Genomic DNA, 21,961 nt, shown 5'->3' with positions numbered 1-21,961 from the left:
ATATGTTTTAATCAAATACACACAGCTATGAAAGTGAATTCCTATAAGACTGCAAATATGCTGTGGCTTTGACCCTGCTGCTTACACAACTGTAATCAGCTGACATACCCAGTTCAGACAACAGTTTTATGCACTAATCAACCATCTGGCTTTTCGAGATACTAAGTAAGGCCCTTTTCCATTTCAGAAAACAGATAAAAAGGAAAATTCAGGAAGTTTGGAGGCCATAAATGAGCCCATTCCCCAGCCTATGCCTTTTCCACCCAGCATTATCAGGTCAGGATCCCCGAAATTGGATCCTTCTGAGGTCTACCTGAAATCTAAGACTTTATATGAAGATAAACGTAAGTAGTTGTGGAATATTTCAGGAAAGCATGCAACAAAATTAATTTGAATTTTCTTAAAAACTCGACTTTTCCATCTTTCAAAACCATGTTGAAGTTATTCCTTCATTCCCATTTTAATATGACTTTGGGCTTCTTCCATTTATATTCAACATTCATTCATTTATTTTCTTCAAAACCATGTATTATTAAGGGCCTTCTGTCTACCCAACATCGTAGTAGGTAATGGGAATACAGAGGTAATAGGTTACATAGGCCCCGCACCCCAAAAGATGATTAAGCCTAAATGGAAAAGACAAAGAGGTAATCAAATACATATACAAATAAGTGCAGATAAGCCCCTAACAGGTTCAGTAATAGAAGGATGGACTGAATGAATTGGGATCCAAAGTAGAAAATGGTCAGTTTTACGGCTGTGGGTAGTAGGAAGTGTCAGATACTGCTTCATATAGGAAGTTAAGCTTTAACCAAGTCTTTAAAGACAATGAGGTAGGTGTTTATGAGATAGATGAAAGGGAAAGAAAGAAGGAATAGCATGTGCACATTGACCTTGTATGGGCTGGGTTCTGCACAGAGTTCAGTTTAGCTGCGTGTGGTTGGCAAGGGAAACTAGAGGGGGAGGGCGGATTATGCCGTTCGGAGGAAGCTGGAGACAGTGGTATACATGATAGAGAGCCACAGAATGGTTTTAACCATAGGGATGAAATTGTTGGACTTGACTTTCAGAAAGATTTTCCTGGCAGGGATACGAAGGATGATGAATCAGAGGGGTGTGTGATCTGAGGAGGAAACCAAAGGGTAGAGTAGACTCCTTCGAGGAGTCCAGCTGAGAGATGATGAGAAGAGAGTGTGCATAGGGTGGAAATTCATTTTCATACTAATTTACTTACTAATGATAGATCTTTTCCAAAGTAAAATCATAGATTTAAGTAGGTTTAATTTTTTAAATTTATTTATTTTTAGAAATAGATTTAGGTCTACCTTGGAAAAGATGTACACAAGTGAAAACATTATATATAATTGCCTTCATACTTATTTAACCTGTTACAGATCTTTGTCTTGATAGTCCGATAGTCCCAGGCCATATTTAGGAAGATGAAACATTGATTTGAAAGCATCAAGAATTAATGGACGTGTAATACTGAGAGCATGGAAGTGGGAGCAAATATTCCTAAGGAGTCTTGATTCAAAGTTTGGGTTAGAGCACAAAACAGAGATTTATGATTGAATTTTATTGTATTATTAATCCTTTTAGAATAAAGTGTGTATTATGTATGTATGTTTGTATTTATTATTTTCTGGTTTTCCTTAGCGCCAAACACCAAAGATTTGGATGTTTTTCTTCGGAAACAAGAATCAGGGTTTGGCTTTAGAGTGCTGGGAGGAGATGGACCTGACCAATCTGTAAGTTTAAATACTTTGGAATTTGGCTGCTCCTGTTAAAACTTTTAAGCAGAGATTTGGTAGAATACGGTGTTTTTGTTTTGTTTTTGGTTTGGTTTTTTAAAAGATTTTGTTTTCTCTGACAGTTTCATTAATATGAGGAAGAACTTCATTTCTATTGGTGTCATAATACCTCAGTTAACTTGGGGTAGCTGAGGTTAAAACTATAGGTAAAAGCTGAATATGTCAGCTGTAAATTAGAGTAATAAATGGTTATACTAGCAAAACATTTACATCTAGAATTTTATTTATACAGGATTCTCACTCAAACTTAGAGAACAAATACAGTGGGTTTATTTTTGTTTTGCCCTTAGTTTGATAAAAAGTAATGTGCTTCTTAGAATTTAAGAACATATTTAAAGTTTTTTTGTATAATATCAAGAAAGACTACGTTATTATCATGCTTAGAAGTTAGGTGAATAACAATATTCTTTTAAAATGACGGGCTTCTTTCTATTTCTGACTAGAACATTTGATTTATAGAGTATAAATGTGTTCTAATTAGTCATATCAGTTACAGTTAAAATAATCATCAGAGACCGTTTAAGGCAGGTTGCCCTACATAGGGCAAATATAAAATACCTCGATTGTTTCTTTTCTTTCTTTCTTTCTTTTCTTTTTAATTGAGCTATGATTGACATATAACATTATATTAGTTTCAGATGTACAACATAACGATTCGATGTTTGTATACACCACAAAATGATCATCACGATAAGTCTAGTTACCATCCGTCACCAAAGTTATAAATTTTTTTCCTGTGATAAGAACTTTTAAGATTTTTCCCTTAGCAATTTTCGAATATGCACTACAGTATTACTGACTGTAGTCCCCATGCTGTACATTACATCCCCATGACTCATTTATTTTATAAACGGAAGTTTGTGCCTACCTCCCCCCAACCCCCTTTCCACTGTCAACCACCATTCTGTTCTAGGAGTTTTGTTTTGTTTGTTTGTTTATTTATTTTGTTCTTTGTATTTCACATATAAGTGAGAATACACAGCATTTGTCTTTCTCTGTCTGACTTATTTCACTTTGCATAATGCCCCCCAGGTCCATCCGTGTTGTCGCAGTTACCAAGATTTCATTCTTTTTAATGTAGTTTAATCTTCGCATCTGGTGATTTTCTCAATTTTCTTCTTGTAATTGATTTCTAGTTTTATACCATTGTGATTGGAAAAGATGCTTGATATAATGTCAGTCATCTTAAACTTATTGAGACTTGTTTTGTGGCTTAACATGTGATCTGGCTGAGTAGTAGTTGTGTGTGTGTGTGTGTGTGTGTGTGTGTGTGTGTGTGTATAAAGAAGACATCATATGTATATTTCTTTTTTTTCCTAATTGCTATGGCTAGGACTTCCAATACTATGTTGAATAAAAGTGGCAAGAGTGGGCATCTTTGTCTTGTTCCTGATTTTAGAGGGAAAGCTTTCAGCTTTCACCATTGAGTATGGTGTTAGCTGTGGGCTTGTCATATATGGCCTTTATTATGTTGGGGAGTGTTCCCTCTACACACTTTGCTGAGAGTTGTTATAAATGGACACTGAATTTTGTCAGATGCTTTTTCTGTACCTGTTGAGATGATCGTATGATTTTTATCCTTCATTTTGTTAATTTGGTGTATCACATTGATTGATTTGTAGATGTTGAACCATTCTTGCATCCCTGGAATAAATTTCACTTGATCATGGTATATGATCCTTTTAATGTACTTTTTAATTCTATTTGCTAATGTTTTATTGAGGATTTTTGCATCTGTGTTCATCAGTGATGTTGGCCTGTCATTTTCTTTTTTGGGGGTGTCCTTGTCTATTTTTGGTATCAGGGTAATGTTGGCCTCATAGAATGAGTTTGGAAGTGTTCCCTCCTGTTCAATTTTTGGAAGAGTTTGAGAAGGATAGGTATTAAATCTTCTATAAATGTTTGGTAGAATTCACCAGTGAAGCCGTCAGGTCCTGGACTTTTGTTTGCTGGGAGGTTTTTAATTACTGATTCAATCTCCTTACTAGTAATTGGTCTGTTAAGATCTTCTACTTTTTCATGATTTACTCTTGAAAGATTGCATGTTTCTAGGAATTTATCCATTTTTTCTAGGTTGTCCAGTTTTTTGGCATATAATTGTTCATAGTAGTTTCTTATGATTCTTTATATTTCTGGTGGTGTCAAGGGTAACTTCTCTTTATTTCTGATTTTACTTTTGAGCTCTCTTTTTTTTCTTGGTGAATCTAGCTAAAGGTTTGTCAATTTTATTTATCTTTTCAAAGAGCCTGCTCTTAGTTTCACTTTTCTATTGTCTTTTTAGTCTCTATCTCATTTATGTCTACTCTGATCTTTGTTATTTCCTTCCTTCTACTAACTTTGGGCTTCTTTTGTTCTTTTTCTAGTTCCTTTAGGTGTAAAGCTAATTTTTGAGATTTTTCTTGTTTTGAGGTAGGCCTGTATTGCTATGAACTTCCCTCTTAGAACTACTTTTGCTGCATCCCAGAGATTTTGGTAAGTTGTATATCCATTTTCTTTTGTCTCAAGGTATTTTTTTATTTCTCTCTTGATTTCTTCATTGATTCATTGGTTGTTCAGTAGCATGTAGTTTAATCTTCACATTTTGTGATTTTTCCCAATTTTCTTATAATTGATTACTACTTTTATACCCTTGTGGTTGGAAAAGATGCTTGATATAATTTCAGTCTTCTTAAATTTATTGAGACTTGTTTTGTGGCTTAACATGTGATCTGTCCTGAAGAGTGTTCCACTTGAGAAGAATGTGTAATATGCTACTTTTGGATAGAATGTTCTATATATATCTGTTAAGATTATCCGTTCTAATGTGTCATTTAAGGCCCACGTTTCCAAGATTGATCTTATGTCTGCATGATCTAGTCATTGATGTAAGTGGAGTATTAAAATTCCTTACTATTACTGTATTACTGTCAGTTTCTCCCCTCAGGTCTGTTAATATTTGCTTTATATATTTAGGTGCTCCTATATTGGGTGCATAAATATTTACAAATGTTATATCTTCTTGTTGGATTGACTCCTTTATCATTATGTAATGCCCTTTTTGTCTTTCATTGCAATCTTTGTTTTAAAGTCTATTTTGTCTGATGTAGGTATAGCTACCTCAGCTTTCTTTTGGTTTCTTTTTGCACAGAACATCTTTATCCATCCCTCTGCTTTCAGTCTTTGTGTCTCCTTACATCTGAAGTGAGTGTCTTATAGGCAGCATATAGATAGGTCTTGTTTGTTTATACATTCAGCCACTCTAAGTATTTTGATTGGAGAATTTAGTCATTTACACTTAAAGTAATTATTGAGAGGTATGTACATGTCATTTTGTTAATTGTTTTCTGGCTGTTTTGTAGTTCCTCTCTGTTCCTTTCTTCTTCTCTTGCTTTCTATCTTATGCTCATATTCTATTTTTGTTATCTTTTGTGTGTCTACTATAGGTTTTTGTTTGTGGTTACCATGAGGCTCACATATAACAGCTTATATATATATCAGTCTATTTTAAGTTGATAGCAAGTTAAATTTGAATGCATTCTAAAACTCCCCCCCATCACATTTTACGTTTTTGATGTCCCATTTCACATCTTTTTATTTTGTGTATCCCGTTACTGATTATTCTAGTTATAGTTATTTTTACTACTTTTGTCTTTTAACCTACATACTAGCTTCGTAAGTGATTATATTTACCTTACCCATGAGATTTATACTTTCATATGTTTCCTTGTTGCTAATTAATGCCCTTTCTTTTCAGCTAAAGTAGTCCCTTTCACATTTCTCATAAGGTCAGTTTAGTGATGAAGAACTCCTTTGACGGTTTCTTGTCTGGAAAACTCCATCTGTCCTTCAATTCTGAATGATAATTTTGCTGAGTAGAGTATTCTTGGTTGGAAGTTTTTTCCTTTCAGCACTTTGAATATATCATGCCACTCACTTCTGGACTGCAAAGTTTCTGCTGAAAAATCTGCTCATAGTCTTTTGGGGGTTCCTTTGTATGTAACAAGTTGTTTTCCTCTTGCTGCTTTTAAGATTCACTCTTTAACTTTTGACATTTTAATTATAATGTATCTCTGTGTGGATCTTTTTGAGTTTGTCTTTTTGGGAACTCTCTGGGCTTTCTGGATCTGGATGTCTGTCTCTTTCCCCAGGTTAGGGAAGTTTTCACAGCCATTATTTCTTCAGGTAAGTTTTCTCCTCCTTTCTCTCTCTCTTCTTCTGGCACCCCTATAATGCAAATGTTTTTCTGCTTGAAGTCATTCCATAGGTACCTTGGGTTATCCTCACTTTTTTTCATCTTATTTTTTTCTTTTTGCTGCTCTTGTTGGGTGAGTTCCATGGCCCTGTCTTCTAGATCACTGATTCTTTCTTCTGTTTTATCCAGTCTGCTGTTGAATCCCCCTAGTGTAATTTTCGGTTCAGTTATTGCATTCTTCAGCTCCATGACTTCTGTGTAGTACTTTCTTATATTTTCTGTCTCTTTATTGAAGTTCTCACTGTGTTTATGCATTCTTCTCCCACATTCAGTAAGCATCTTTATGACCATTACTTTGAACTCTTTATCTGGTAAATTACTTATCTCCATTTCATTAAGTTTTTTTCCTTAGGTTTTATTTTGTTCTTTCATTTGGAACATATTTCTCTGTTTCCTCATTTTGCTTAACTCTCTATTTTTGTTTCTATGTATTAGGTGAAGCAGCTACCTCTCCCAGTCTTGAAGGAGTGAACCTTGTTTAGGAAATGAGCTTATCTTTCAACTTTGCCCTAGCTCTTGGTTGTCTCTCCAACCTTTGTGATTGTCTAAGCAGCCTGATTTATTCTCAATAAGTCCCAGTCACTGAGGGTGTGCCAAGACCTCTCAGTGTTCCAAAGGGAGGGACCTCAGTCAGCAAGCATCTAGCTTCAGGCTGATTGGAAGCCATACCCTCAGGCAGCAGCTTTTAAAGTATGTCAACATACACAGTCCTGTGGGACTGCAGTTGTAAACTCTGCTGGCCTCCAGACCAGGAGATCTGAAGGTATCACCTGGGTGACAGTTGCAAAAATCAGGACTTCAAACAAGTTTATAAGCTCGTTTCTGGGAGGTACCAGAGAGCCATAGTGAAGCCAGGGAAGAGTGCAAAGATGGCATCTCCAGCCTCTGTTCCCTGAAAGCACCTCTGTAGCCTCTAGATGTGTGGCAAAGCTGAACCCTGCCCCTCAAGCTAGGACAAGTAAATAGGCCTTTTTCACAAAAAGACTGGGGTTGGGGGGCAGTGTTTCAGTCTGCAGTCTGTGTAGTGCCATGGGGGTGGGAGCTTGTCAAGAACTATCTCTCTTATTGTTACAGTCTCATGGGACTCAAGAATGCAGGCTGCCCTGGCCACCAGTGCCAAGCAATTAAGGAATGACCCCTGTGTAGACTACATGTGCCCACCAGCTTTAGCTAAGCAGCCAGAGAGTTCACGGCCAGGGCATACCCACTAGCATTAGCGGGGCAGTAGGAGAGTGTAGGGCCAGGGTGCATCCACTGGCACAGCAGAGTAGAGGGAGGGAACAAAAATTGGTGCCTGCTAGCACCTCTATCCCTGGAGAGAGTCCCAGTAGAGCTCCAGCCCTTCAGCAGATGCTTTAAGAGTAGCAAATGAATCTCCTTCACATACAGTCTAGGCAGTTTTCAAACTGCTGCTTTTGCGCTGGTCCCCGGGTGAGTGAGTCTGTGTGTAAACCCTTTAAGAAAAGTATCTCAGTTCCCTATAGCCCTTTGGGTCCCCTGGATGTGAGGCCCTTTGGTTTTCCAAGCCAGACATTTTGGAGGTCCATCTCTCCATTGCAGATCCAACGGTTAAGTTGCATGATGTGAGGCATGAACCCCTCACTCCTTAGGGAGAAGCTCCAGCTTTGTGAGATGCCTCTGATTATAGGTCACTGTGTTGGGGGGTAGGGTTTGGCAGACCATGTCTCTGCCTTTCCTACCCATCTCAGTGTGGCCCTTTTACCATTTCTTGTGAAGGAATTGTTCAGCTAATTTTCAAATCTTTTTCAGAGGGAATTGTTCCACATGTAGCTATAGATTCCATGTGTCCATGGGAGGAGGTGAGTTCAGGATCTTCTTACAACAACATGTTGGACCGTACCTCCTCCAGACTAGTTATATTTCTCTTGATTCTGATGGTAGATGTAGTTTCGTAGATATAGTTTGTCACTTCCTATTTTGTTGATACTCATAGTGTTCGTTCACTTAGGCATTTTAAGAATTTTTCTCAAACAGCTTGGGAGAAACCTTTCTCTTCTCTTCTCTCCTTTTTAATTGAAGTATAGTTGATGTACAATGTTATATAAGTTACAGGTGTACAGTGATTCACAATTTTTAAAGGTTATACTCCATTTATAATTATTATAAGATATTGACTATATTCCCTGTTTTGTACAATATATCCTCGTATCTTATTTCATATATAATAGTTTGTACCTCTTAATCCCTTATGCCCATATTGCCCCTCTCCACTTCCCTCTCCCCACCGGTAACCACTAGTTTGCTTTCTATATCTATGAGTCTGCTTCATTTTTGTTATATTCACCAGTATTTTGTATTTTTCTACATATAAGTGATATATTCCACATATAAGTGATATCATACAGTATTTGTCTGACTTATTTCACTTAGCATAATGTCCTTCAAGTCCATTCATGTTGTTTCAAATGGCAAAATTTCATTCTTTTTTATGGCCTAGTAGTATTCCATTGCACATATATGTATGTATATATAGGTGTGTATATAGATATAGATCACATCTTCTTTATCCATTCATCTGTTGATGGACACTTAGGTTGCTTCCATATCTTGGCAATTGTAAATAATGCTGTTATGAACGTTGGGGTACATGTATCTTTTCGAGTTAGTGTTTTCATTTCTTTTAGATATATACCCAGGAGTGGAATTGCTGTGTCATATGGTAGTGCTATTTTTGTTTTTTGAGAAACCTCCATGCTGTTTTTGACAGTAGCTGCACCAATTTATATTCCCACTAACATTGTAAAAGATTTCCCTTTCCTCCATATCCTTGCCAACATTTGTTATTTGTAGACTTTTTGATGATAACCATTTTGACAGGTGTGAGTTGATACCTTATTGTGGTTTTGACTTGCCTGATGATTAGCAATGTTGAGCATCTTTTCATGTGCCTGTGGGCCATCTGCATTTCCTCTTTGAAAAATGTCTGTTCAGGTCTTCTGCCCATTTTTTAATTGGGTTGTGTTTTTTGGGATATTAAGCTGTATGAGCTGTATGTATATTTTGGATATTAATCCCTCATTGGTCTCATCATTTGCAAATATTTTTTCCCAGTTTGTAGGTTGTCTTTTTGTTTTGTTTATGGTTTCCTTTGCTGTACAAAAACTTTTAAGTTTAATTACGTCCGATTTATTTTTGTCTTTATTTCCATTACTCTAGAAAATGGATCCAAAAAAATATTGCTGCGATTCATGTCAAAGAATGTTTTGCCTATGTTTTCCTCTAGCAGTTTTAGAGTATCCCATCTTACACTTGGATCTTTAATCCATTTTGAGTTTATTTTTGTATATGGTATTAGAGAGTGTTCTAATTTCATTCTTTTGCATGTAGCTGTCCAGTTTTCCCGGCACCACTTATTGAAGAGACTTTTTCTCCATTGTATATTCTTGCCTCCTTTGTCCTAGATTAATTGGCCATAAGTGTGTGGGTTTATCTCTGGGCTCTCTGTTCTGTTCCATTGATCTATGTGTCTGTTTTTGTGCCAGTACCATACTGTTTTGATTAGTGTAGCTTTGTAGTATAGTCTGAAGTCAGGGAAGTCAGGGATTCCTCCAGCTCTGTTCTTCTTTCTCAAGATTGTTTTGGCCATTTGGGATCTTTTGTGTTTCCATACAAATTTAAAAAAAAAATTTGTTCTAGTTCTGTGGAAAATGCCCTTGGTATTTTGATAGGGATTGCATTGAATCTGTAGATTGCTTTTGGTAGTATGGTCATTTTAACAATATTAATTCTTCCAGCCCAATAACACAGTATATCTTTCCGTCTGTTTGTGTCGTCTCCAATTTCTTTCATCAGTGACTTATAGTCTTCCAAGTACAGGTCTTTTACCTCCTTAGTAGGTTTATTCCTAGGTATTTTGTTCTTTTTGATGCAATGGTAAATAGGATTGTTTCCTTAATTTCCCTTTCTGACAGTTCATTATTAGTGTATAGAAATGCAACAGATTTCTGTATATTAATTTTGTATCCTGCAGCCTTACCGAATTCATTGATGAACTCTCGTAGTTTTGTTTTCTGGTGGCAGGAATTTCTACATATATGTAGGATTTTCTATGTATACTATCATGTCATCTGCAAACAGTGACAGTTTTACTTCTTCCTTTCCAATTTGGATTCCTTTTATTTCTTTTTCTTGCCTGATTGCTGTAGCTAGGACTTCCAATACTCTGTAGAATAAAAGTGACAAGACTGAGCATCCTTATCTTGCTCCTGATCTTAGAGGAAATGCTTTCACTTTATCTTCTCTTAAATGTAGGGTTCTAGCAGCTCTGAAACTAGCCCAAACATTTAGGATTACTGAATTATAGGATTCTAATTGCTGGCAAACAGAATGAATTAGATCTGTTCACCTAGATGCAAGTGAATCTTAGGTCACTCTGTTCCCTTAAAATACTTACTGCTTTATAATTTAGAAACAAGACATATTTCTCTTTTGCATATACTAAACTTGTACTAATAGCCTTATGTAATGGGAGTATTGTAAGAATTATTCCAGTTGCTATGAACAGTGTACAAAAAAAATCTTTCCTGATGACATTCAGTGGACTTTACTAGTAGCTACTCCACAAAATTGCATTTTCTGAGTTTAATGTTTTTGTTTTATTATAGTAATGGAAGCGATAGTAGTATTTTTTAAGTTATTGAAATACTTGGTATTTTCTGTCTTCCTTGTCCCTAACCCAGCAAATCCAGAAGAGATTATGTGGTGTGGTCGTTTGAAGTGCCGTTTTGGAGAATGGTCAATTTCTAAGATTTCACCTTTCTAAAATATGACAGTTTTCTTGTTGAAATGCAAAAATCTGTTGGTTTGCACAGTTCTGAGTCAGGAAGTACTTAACTTGGTAGTTAAGGATCTTAGTACATCTTAGTAGACTGTATAGACCAACCTACACCTTATGTCTTATCAGGTATACATTGGGGCCATCATTCCTCTGGGTGCAGCTGAGAAAGATGGTCGTCTCCGTGCAGCTGATGAGCTGATGTGCATTGATGGAATTCCTGTTAAAGGGAAATCACACAAACAAGTGCTAGACCTAATGACGACTGCTGCTCGAAATGGCCATGTGTTATTAACTGTCAGAAGAAAGATCTTCTACAGTGGTATGTGAACCTGTTCCTACTCTGATAAGTTAAAAAAGAAACAAAGAAACTTAGTCCACATTTTTGGGGAGTTTTTTGGGGTTTCTTTTTTGCAGGTTATTTTATTATGTTTAATAGTGTATGAGATAACTCATTTGGTGTGATCCAAGGCCTCATTGTGGAAAGCCATGTAAGGTCAAAAGGATTCAGAAATAATACTACTACTATCAAAAAAGAGAAATAAATTTTGGGCCTCTATATTAAGATTATATTAATATATATTGATGAATTTGCCAATGTGGCATTGTAGATCAGAGTATCAGATTCAATCTGTTTTCTGAAAAACAAAGTTATTTATTCATACCAAGATATCCCATTAGCTGAATATCAAAAGATTTTGGATCCTGATGATCCTAAATATTCAGAGGACAGAATGTTTCTACTTGACAAGTTTTAGTATAATATAATTTAACATTTGTGTGCTTACCACGTCCCAGACATACTGATTTTTTTACTTACTCTTTAGAACACTATGATGTAAACACTATCATTATTCTAGTTACTCACAGAAAGGTTGAGAAACACATAGGTGGTAGGTAATAGGACCAGGATTAAAGCAGGTAGTTTAATTACAGAGCTTGGGGTCTAAACCATTACACTAGGGTATGAAAATCTCATGTATTTTCTCTTCAGTAGTTTTGTGAATATTAAGTAGAAATTTTTCAAAGTGAATTCTTGCCACTTAAAAATTTTTAAAAGATAACCCTGTGGCACCACAAGAGTGTAAGCCTCATGTAGTTTGGGAGTTTCATCCATTTAGTTATGTGCTGTGTCCCCAGTATTTAGAAAATGCCTGCCTGGCACAGAGTGGACATAAAAAAATCTGTCGACTTGATGAATAGTTGCATTACTCTTAAAAATGAGGCACCGTGTTTTTGATTGCAACGTCCAAAGTAAAGGCCCAGGGACTTCCCTCGTGGTCCAGTGGTTAAGACTCCCTGCTCCCAATGCAGGGGCCCGGGTTCGATCCCTGGTCAGGGAACTAGATCCTGCTTGCTGCAACTAAGAGCCTGCATTGCTGAAGCTAAAGATCCCTCATGCCACAACTAAAAGATCCCGCACGCGGCAACGAAGATCCCGCGTGCTGCAGCTAAGACCTGGCACAGCCAAATAAATAAGTAAATAACAACAAAGTAAAGGCCCACCTCCCTTCCTAAATATCAGGTATTCCGTGATGCATACAGATTTTAATGCAGTGTTGCCTCCATTTGGTTATGCTGAAGTCAGAACATAACTACACAGAGTAAAAAATGTGATGCTATACAACTAGAGGTTGGCTCCCTCCTGGAAAGCATCATGAAGAAGTTTCATTGTAGTTTGATATTACTGGAAGCATTTTAGCTAATTCATTCTAACCATGCATTATATCAAAAATAACCTTTCTTTTTATTAATGATTGGATGTTGGTGACACTTTGTCGAGGTGCAAAAACATATTCTCAGAATCACATAGATTTTGACCCAAAGAGACCTTGTAAATGCATATTCATCGATAGCAATGTTGTTGTGGTTGTTGTTTATGATGTTTTGTATCAAATTATGGCACAAAACTTGCTCTTTTTTTGAAATCAGTTAGGACTAACTTGTGTCATTCTTTCTCACATTATGATGTTATCTTGAATAGGAGAAAAAGGTGTAGGTTAACTGCCCATTTGCTAGGAATTCCATATGACCTATTCTATGCCTAGAAGAGTTTGCCGTTCATGTGGACAGCTTGTTGTATGCCTGAGAACTGCTAATGGTTAACTCATCCGGTATCACCCATCAGGAACCTGCAGTTGTAAAACACATTGTAAAAGATAAATTCTGTGTAGATGGCAAACTGTTCTCAACCTGTAATGGGCATCATCTCTATCCTGATGCAGTGACCTCTCAGACGTCATGAGTGTCAGTCACTGCACTAAATTATATTTAAAGTTGATTTTAAAAGGAAGTTTACTATGTTGTTATTCATTATCAACTTTTTAAAAAATTACTGGTCCAGGTTAAAAACCTTGCTGGAATTAAAATAATTTCAAGAAGGATTTTTTGACTATCAAATTTCACAGAAGCTTTGAAAAACTTCCTTTAAAGTGAGGTAACATTTTGCATTTTTCCAACTATGTACTTAAAGAGCATTTAAGAAGTCAGCTGGACTGCTGCCACCTACATCTGCACTCAGATTAGGTCCAGAGCTCACGTGGGTGGAGGTGCTGCTTTTCTATTCTTTATGTTATTAGAAGCTAAATTTTCTTGTGAAAGGCTTAGCACAAAAACACTTTAGTTATCAAAAGTTATGATATTCCAGAAATATCAAAATTGATCATGTTTATTATAGAGAAACAACCTGAGGATGACAGCTCTCAAGCCTTCCTTTCAACACAGAATGGCTCTCCCCGCCTGAACCGAGCAGAGGTCCCAGCCAGGCCTGCTCCCCAGGAGGCCTATGATGTTGTCTTGCAACGAAAAGAAAATGAAGGATTTGGCTTTGTCATTCTCACTTCCAAAAGCAAGCCACCTCCAGGAGGTAAGGGCTCCTATGTCCTGTTATCCCTCCCTACGATTCCAGTTTTCTGAGTTGCCTGCTGGGGTTTCTGAAACTACTTAGGAATCATGTAGTGATATAAATTGCCTCAGAGAGTTCTCTTTTTTTAAAATGCTGAATATTTTCTTTATTTTCAAAATTAGGTAATCTGGGGACTTCCCTGGTGGTCCAGTGGTTAAGATTTCACCTTCTAATGCAGGGGCTGTGGGTTCAATCCCTGGTCGGGGAGCTAAGATCCCACATGCCTCACAGCTAAAAAGTCAAAACATAAAACACAAAAAATTCAATGAAGACTTTAAAAATGGTCCACATCAGAAAATATTTGAAGAGATTATAGTTGAAAACTTCCCTAATATGGGAAAGGAAATAGTTAATCAAGTCCAGGAAGCACAGAGAGTCCCATACAGGATAAATACAAGGAGAAATACGCCAAGACACATATTAATCAAACTGTCAAAAATTAAATACAAAGAAAGCATATTAAAAGCAGCAAGGGAAAAACAACAAATAACACATAAGGGAATCCCCATAAGGTTAACAGCTGATCTCTCAGCAGAAACCCTACAAGCCAGAAGGGAGTGGCAGGACATACTGAAAGTGATGAAGGAGAAAAACCTGAAGCCAAGACTACTCTACCCAGCAAGGATCTCATTCAGATTTGATGGAGAAATTAAAACCTTTACAGACAAGCAAAAGCTGAGAGAGTTCAGCACCACCAAACCAGCTTTACAACAAATGCTAAAGGATCTTCTCTAGGCAAGAAACACAAGAGAAGGAAAAGACCTATAATAACGAACCCAAAACAATATAGAAAATGGGAATAGGAACATACATATCGATAATTACCTTAAATGTAAATGGACTAAATGCTCCCACCAAAAGACACAGATTAGCTGAATGGATACAAAAACAAGACCCTTATATATGCTGTCTACAAGAGACCCACTTCAGACCTAGAGACACATACAGACTAAAAGTAAGGGGATGGAAAAAGGTATTTCATGCAAATGGAAACCAAAAGAAAGCTGGAGTAGCAATTCTCATATCAGACAAAATAGACTTTAAAATAAGGACTATTAAAAGAGACAAAGAAGGACACTACATAATGATCAAGGGATCAATCCAAGAAGAAGATATAACAATTGTAAATATTTATGCACCCAACATAGGAGCACCTCAATACATAAGGCAAATACTAACAGCCATAAAAGGGGAAATCGACAGTAACACATTCATAGTAGGGGACTTAAACACCCCACTTTCACCCAAGGACAGATCATCCAAAATGAAAATAAATAAGGAAACACAAGCTTTAAATGATACATTAAACAAGATGGACTTAATTGATATTTATAGGACACTCCATCCAAAAACAACAGAATACACATTTTTCTCAAGTGCTCATGGAACATTCTCCAGGATAGATCATATCTTGGGTCACAAATCAAGCCTTGGCAAATTTAAGAAAATTGAAATTGTATCAAGTATCTTTTCTGACCACAACGCCATGAGACTAGATATCAATTACAGGAAAAGATCTGTAAAAAATACAAACACATGGAGGCTAAACAATACACTACTTAATAATGAAGTGATCACTGAAGAAATCAAAGAGGAAATCAAAAAATACCTAGAAACAAATGACAATGGAGACACAACGACCCAAAACCTGTGGGATGCAGCAAAAGCAGTTCTAAGGGGGAAGTTTATAGCAATACAAGCCCACCTTAAGAAGCAGGAAGCATCTAGAATAAACAACCTAACCTTGCACCTCAAGCAATTAGAGAAAGAAGAACCAAAAAACTCCAAAGCTAGCAGAAGGAAAGAAATCATAAAAATCAGATCAGAAATAAATGAAAAAGAAATGAAGGAAACAATAGCAAAGATCAATAAAACTAAAAGCTGGTTCTTTGAGAAGATAAACAAAATAGATAAACCACTTGCCAGACTCATCAAGAAAAAAAGGGAGAAGACTCAAATCAATAGAATTAGAAATGAAAAAGGAGAGGTAACAACTGACACTGCAGAAATAAAAGAGATCATGAGAGATTACTACAAGCAACTCTATGCCAATAAAATGGACAATCTGGAAGAAATGGACAAATTCTTAGAAATGCACAACCTGCCAAGACTGAATCAGGAAGAAATAGAAAATATGAACAGACCAATCACAAGCACTGAAATTGAAACTGATTAAAAATCTTCCAACAAAGAAAAGCCCAGGACCAGATGGCTTCACAGGCGAATTCTATCAAACATTTAGAGAAGAGCTAACACCTATCCTTCTCAAACTCTTCCAAAATATAGCAGAGGGAGGAACACTCCCAAACTCCTTCTACGAGGCCACCATCACCTTGATACCAAAACCAGGCAAGGATGTCACAAAGAAAGAAAACTACAGACCAATATCACTGATGAACATAGATGCAAAAATCCTCAACAAAATACTAGCAAACAGAATCCAACAGCACATTAAAAGGATCATACACCATGATCAAGTGGGGTTTATTCCAGGAATGCAAGGATTCTTCAATATACGCAAATCTATCAATGTGATAAACCATATTAACAAATTGAAGGAGAAAAACCATATGATCATCTCAATAGATGCAGAGAAAGCTTTTGACAAAATTCAACACCCATTTATGATAAAAACCCTGCAGAAAGTAGGCATAGAGGGAACTTTCCTCAACGTAATAAAGGCCATATACGACAAGCCCACAGCAAACATCATCCTCAATGGTGAAAAACTGAAAGCATTTCCACTAAGATCAGGAACAAGACAAGGGTGCCCACTCTCACCACTCTTATTCAACATAGTTTTGGAAGTTTTAGCCACAGCAATCAGAGAAGAGAAGGAAATAAAAGGAATCCAAATCGGAAAAGAAGAAGTAAAGCTGTCAGTGTTTGCAGATGACATGATCCTATACATAGAGAATCCTAAAGATGCTACCAGGAAACTACTAGAGCTAATCAATGAATTTGGTAAAGTAGCAGGATACAAAATTAATGCACAGAAATCTCTGGCATTCCTATACACTAACGATGAAAAATCTGAAAGTGAAATCAAGAAAACACTCCCATTTACCATTGCAACAAAAAGAATAAAATATCTAGGAATAAACGTACTAAGGAGACAAAAGACCTGTATGCAGAAAACTATAAGACACTGATGAAAGAAATTAAAGATGATACAAATAGATGGAGACATATACCATGTTCTTGGATTGGAAGAATCAACATTGTGAAAATGACTCTACTACCCAAAGCAATCTATAGATTCAATGCAATCCCTATCAAACTACCACTGGCATTTTTCACAGAACTAGAACAAAAAATTTCGCAATTTGTATGGAAACACAAAAGACCCCGAATAGCCAAAGCAATCTTGAGAACAAAAAAAGGAACTGGAGGAATCAGGCTCCCTGACTTCAGACTATACTACAAAGCTACAGTTATCAAGACGGTATGGTACTGGCACAAAAACAAAGATAGATCAATGGAACAGGATAGAAAGCCCAGAGATAAACCCATGCACATATGGACACCTTATCTTTGATAAAGGTGGCAGGAATGTACAGTGGAGAAAGGACAGCCTCTTCAATAAGTGGTGCTGGGAAAACTGGACAGGTACATGTAAAAGAATGAAATTAGAACACTCCCTAACACCATACACAAAAATAAGCTCAAAATGGATTAAAGACCTAAATATAAGGCCAGAAACTATCAAACTCTTAGAGGAAAACATAGGCAGAACACTCTATGACATAAATCACAGCAAGATTCTTTCTGACCCACCCTCTAGAGTAATGGAAATAAAAACAAAAATAAACAAATGGGACCTAATGAAACTTCAAAGCTTTTGCACAGCAAAGGAAACCATAAACAAGACCAAAAGACAACCCTCAGAATGGGAGAAAATATTTGCAAATGAAGCAACCGACAAAGAATTAATCTCCAAAATTTACAAGCAGCTCATGCAGCTCAATAACAAAAAAACAAACAACCCAATCCAAAAATGGGCAGAAGACCTAAATAGACATTTCTCCAAAGAAGATATACAGAGTGCCAACAAACACATGAAAGAATGCTCAACATCATTAATCATTAGAGAAATGCAAATCAAAACTACAATGAGATATCATCTCACACCAGTCAGAATGGCCATCATCAAAAAATCTAGAAACAATAAATGCTGGAGAGGGTGTGGAGAAAAGGGAACCCTCTTGCACTGCTGGTGGGAATGTGAATTGGTTCAGCCACTATGGAGAACAGTATGGAGGTTCCTTAAAAAACTACAAATAGAACTACCATATGACCCAGCAATCCCACTACTGGGCATATACCCTGAGAAAACCGAAATTCAAAAAGAGTCATGTACCAAAATGTTCATCGCAGCTCTATTTACAATAGCCCGGAGATGGAAACAACCTAAGTGTCCATCATCGGATGAATGGATAAAGAAGATGTGGCACATATATACAATGGAATATTACTCAGCCATAAAAAGAAACGAAATTGAGCTATTTGTAATGAGGTGGATAGACCTAGAGTCTGTCATACACAGTGAAGTAAGTCAGAAAGAAAAAGACAAATACCGTATGCTAACACATATATATGGAATTTAAGAAAAAAAAATGTCATGACGAACCTAGGGGTAAGGCAGGAATAAAGACGCAGACCTCCTAGAGAACGGACTTGAGGTTATGGGGAGGGGGAAGGGTGAGCTGTGACGGGGCGAGAGAGAGTCATGGACATATACACACACTAACAAACGTAGTAAGGTAGATAGCTAGTGGGAAGCAGCCGCATGGCACAGGGATATTGGCTCGGTGCTTTGTGACAGCCTGGAGGGGTGGGATAGGGAGGGTGGGAGGGAGGGAGACGCAAGAGGGAAGAGATATGGGAACATATGTATATGTATAACTGATTCACTTTGTTATAAAACAGAAGCTAACACACCATTGTAAAGTAATTATACCCCAATAAAGATGTTAAAAAATAAATAAATTAAAAAAAAAAAAAGGGTCCACATCAAGAAAAAAATAAAAAAGTTAAAAAAAAAAAAGGAATTTGACTATATTATAAAAAAAAAATTAGGTAATCTGAATCAAACCTTCCAGGCTTCGGGTTTATCTATCTATCTCAGATTCCATAAAATAAGTCTTATTAGTAGCTTGGTTTACATCAAGATTATATTGTGGCAGTATGTCAGGGATGTGACCTAATTGCTTTAGTGAAAGGACAATGCTGAATTTTTAAAATTATGGGGGCACAGGGTTTTTTTTCAAATTAGGGGAAATCATGTATGCAGAAATGAATTAAATGCTAGAAACAATTGAGAAGAAGTAAAACAGATTACCAGAAAAATCTTGACCCAAATATGTCTTAAATAGTCCTTTCATGTTATTTAATAATGACTGCCATATTCCAGCTATAAAGCGACCTTCTTGAATGATAAGAGGCATTCTTACTTTATATGCTTCATTGAAAGGTAAAAATTTTGTCAGAACCTTGAAAAATTAAATATCCTGAACCCAGCTTAACAGAATGTTGTCTGAGAAGGATGAGTATGTGTATTAATTCCCTCAACAAAGGAGGAATTACCTCTACTATGTTCAGGGCGGTTATGATTCAGCAAATTAAATATTTGTCATGTCTTTATGTTTCTAAGAAATAATCATCTTTAAATATAATTGTAAAATCCAAATGAATGTAAGATGAGAACCAGCAAATTAATATTTATGTATTATGCTTGTCTGGTAGCTTTATTTTTCCAAGTCAAGTGATAAAAATCTTTGACCACATGAAAATGCATTCTTGCCTTTGCCAGTGGATTTGATTATATCTTGGGTAGTGAGATCCTTTTAGACTAGATGGTCACTAAAACCTTAGTAAAAAAAGAAAACACTTTCAGTAAGGTGTTGTGAGCCAAACCAATTTGCAAAAATCTTGCTGGAATTAATGCAGTTGTGTAGAGGAAGAAGATTCCGTGACATGGATGAGTTATTACTATAGTATCAGGTCACTGCTCACTGATACTAGTTTCCATTTTCCAAAAGCCGTTGCTATGGTAACGCTTGGAACTGGAACTGTCACTGATGCTTTGAGGATGATCATGTGGCCTGTGTCAGAAAAATAAAAGGAAGCAGCATTTAGGTGGAGTTTATTTTGTATCATTGGTTATTTGTTTTTCAAAATACCGATTTCCATTTTAGATAATCATATTCTCATTCTAATTCCATGCAATAATCCCAGGCATTCAGATTAACAAAAATAGTGAAAGATTATTACTCAACATGATAGATGCTAACCACTTTTCATATTGAGGATACTCCTTTTCTAGCACCACAAAAATTAGGTGACAGTCTAGTGTTCACCATAAAACTAGGAGATATAGAGGAATTCAGTAAAATAAATTAGAGGAATTCAGTAAAATAAATTATGTTACTTAAATATGTTTAACATATTTTTATACTTGTTTGTTTAAAATTTATATTATTATACTTCAATACATTATATATTAAATATTTTGTGTATATTTATTTGTTTATATTTAAATTTTTAAAATCTTTTTATATGTATTTGTTTAAATTTCTTCTTACTATTTTGATGGTTTTACTTACCATAGATGCTAGATCTCTGTATAAGACAGTGTCATTAAGTGCTGGGCTTTGTAATCAGACAAACTTGGATTCTAGACCTGCTTATGTCTTTTAATAGCTGTCTGATCTTGGGCACATTACTTAGCCTCCAAGAGCTCCAGTTTCCACTGTGAAATGAGGATGATGATAACACTTCCTGTCTCGTGTGTTTGTGAGGATTAAAGGAGATACTGCATGTGAAGCCCTTTGCCTGGACCTTCAATAAATGCTAGCTGCTGTTGCTTATTGTAGTTTCTGCTACCATTGTTATCATCATTATTTATAAAATTGCCACTGCCTCTTGACCTTTTTTTTTTTTAAAGAAACGTTAAAAAGTTTATCAATATTTGAGTAATGAGATAGGAAAGAAAGCCCAATTAAAATGTAGGATTGAGGCAGCAACTAATGGTGGCAGGAAATGAGTGTTGCTGCAAACTGCATAACAATGAAAGTTTGGTTTAGAAAAGAGTTAGCACAGGTGAAAAGGACAGAAACCTGTCTGTCAGAATAGATCATTCTTTATGGATCTTGTCTTGATATAGATTGGTATTCTGCACAGTGTAGATTGTTGGGGTTTTTTTCCCTTTTGCCGAAATATATTTACTGCTGACATTTGTCACAAGACGAGTTCCCAGTAGCACCTCTAATACCAGTTATAAAATTCTAAGATTCTCTACTGTTGGCTTTTTCAAAGATCAGGGATCCAGGCCCAGCATCCTTCTTGCCCTGGACCCAGTTTGTGTCAGACCTACATGAATGAAGCACTTAGAAAAGACCTCTATTGAAGATGAAAAGGACTTGGCTACTTTTTGCATTGCCAGTACTTCAGAGGTTTCAGTGTTTCTGTTATTATATACTTTTCAGTTCTGGTTGCAAAGGATTTCTTTGAGAAGGGGACATTTCCAGTTACTGTCCTTTCTTTTCCTGAAAAGAAATGTTTTAAGAGCACTGAAGTGATCCCAGCAGCTGGACTAGCCAGTCTGTGAGACAGATTTAGGCCAAGATGATTGAAGACGGATAAATTGGCTTTATGGCAGATGCCTATAGAGTTTGTATATACCAACAACAAGGCAGGACTTAGACGTTTCCTTAGCCATGCAGTTACTTTGAAAATTTCCCAGTCTATTCAGAGAATGTTCAGAAGTTATCTTTCTCCTGGTCTACTATTTTTAGCTGTTTTGGTGGTGCTGCTATAAATGTCAAGAAAATAACAATCTGACTACTTTTATCTTCTCTCACCTCGGCGATTAACCCTTTGTGAAGTTCTGTACCAAGATTTGCCAATTCCTTTTGACCACATTGCTCACAGGATGAGAAAGGAACCCCTGAGACATCAGAGATTCCTGTTGTGTGATGCTTTCCCAAGCCTGAACAAACCCCTTTCAGTGTTCCAGGGAGCTGAATGATTTTCTTCTCAGGGGATCTGGAATGAACACTGTGTACAAGTAACTCTCTTCTAAGAAGGAGAGTAACTAAGATATTGATTTAGAAGGTCACCACAGGGCCTCTGTGTGATTCTCCCTATGTTTCTGATGTGCCACCTGTCGTACTATCAGGGCAATCAGCTCATGCTGCCTGGCACAGGACATGGCCCAT

General features: G+C 36.5%; 1 protein-coding gene across 5 annotated transcripts in view; it reads left to right on the top strand.

Annotated features, from left to right (window-relative positions):
• Positions 1–21,961, top strand: part of MAGI3 (membrane associated guanylate kinase, WW and PDZ domain containing 3) — a 277,553-nt gene that overhangs the window by 230,925 nt on the left and 24,667 nt on the right. For all 5 annotated transcript variants that reach the window (XM_004263197.4, XM_033435686.2, XM_049709931.1 and 2 more), the window contains 4 exons: positions 188–344; positions 1,657–1,748; positions 10,967–11,159; positions 13,515–13,703. In XM_004263197.4, coding sequence (XP_004263245.1) covers positions 188–344; positions 1,657–1,748; positions 10,967–11,159; positions 13,515–13,703 — 631 coding nt within the window. The remainder of the gene's footprint in view (positions 1–187; positions 345–1,656; positions 1,749–10,966; positions 11,160–13,514; positions 13,704–21,961) is intronic.

This window comes from Orcinus orca, chromosome 1 (genome assembly GCF_937001465.1).
Source record: "Orcinus orca chromosome 1, mOrcOrc1.1, whole genome shotgun sequence".
In the NCBI taxonomy this organism is placed as follows: domain Eukaryota; kingdom Metazoa; phylum Chordata; class Mammalia; order Artiodactyla; family Delphinidae; genus Orcinus; species Orcinus orca.
This window is presented reverse-complemented; position numbering and strand designations above follow the sequence as displayed.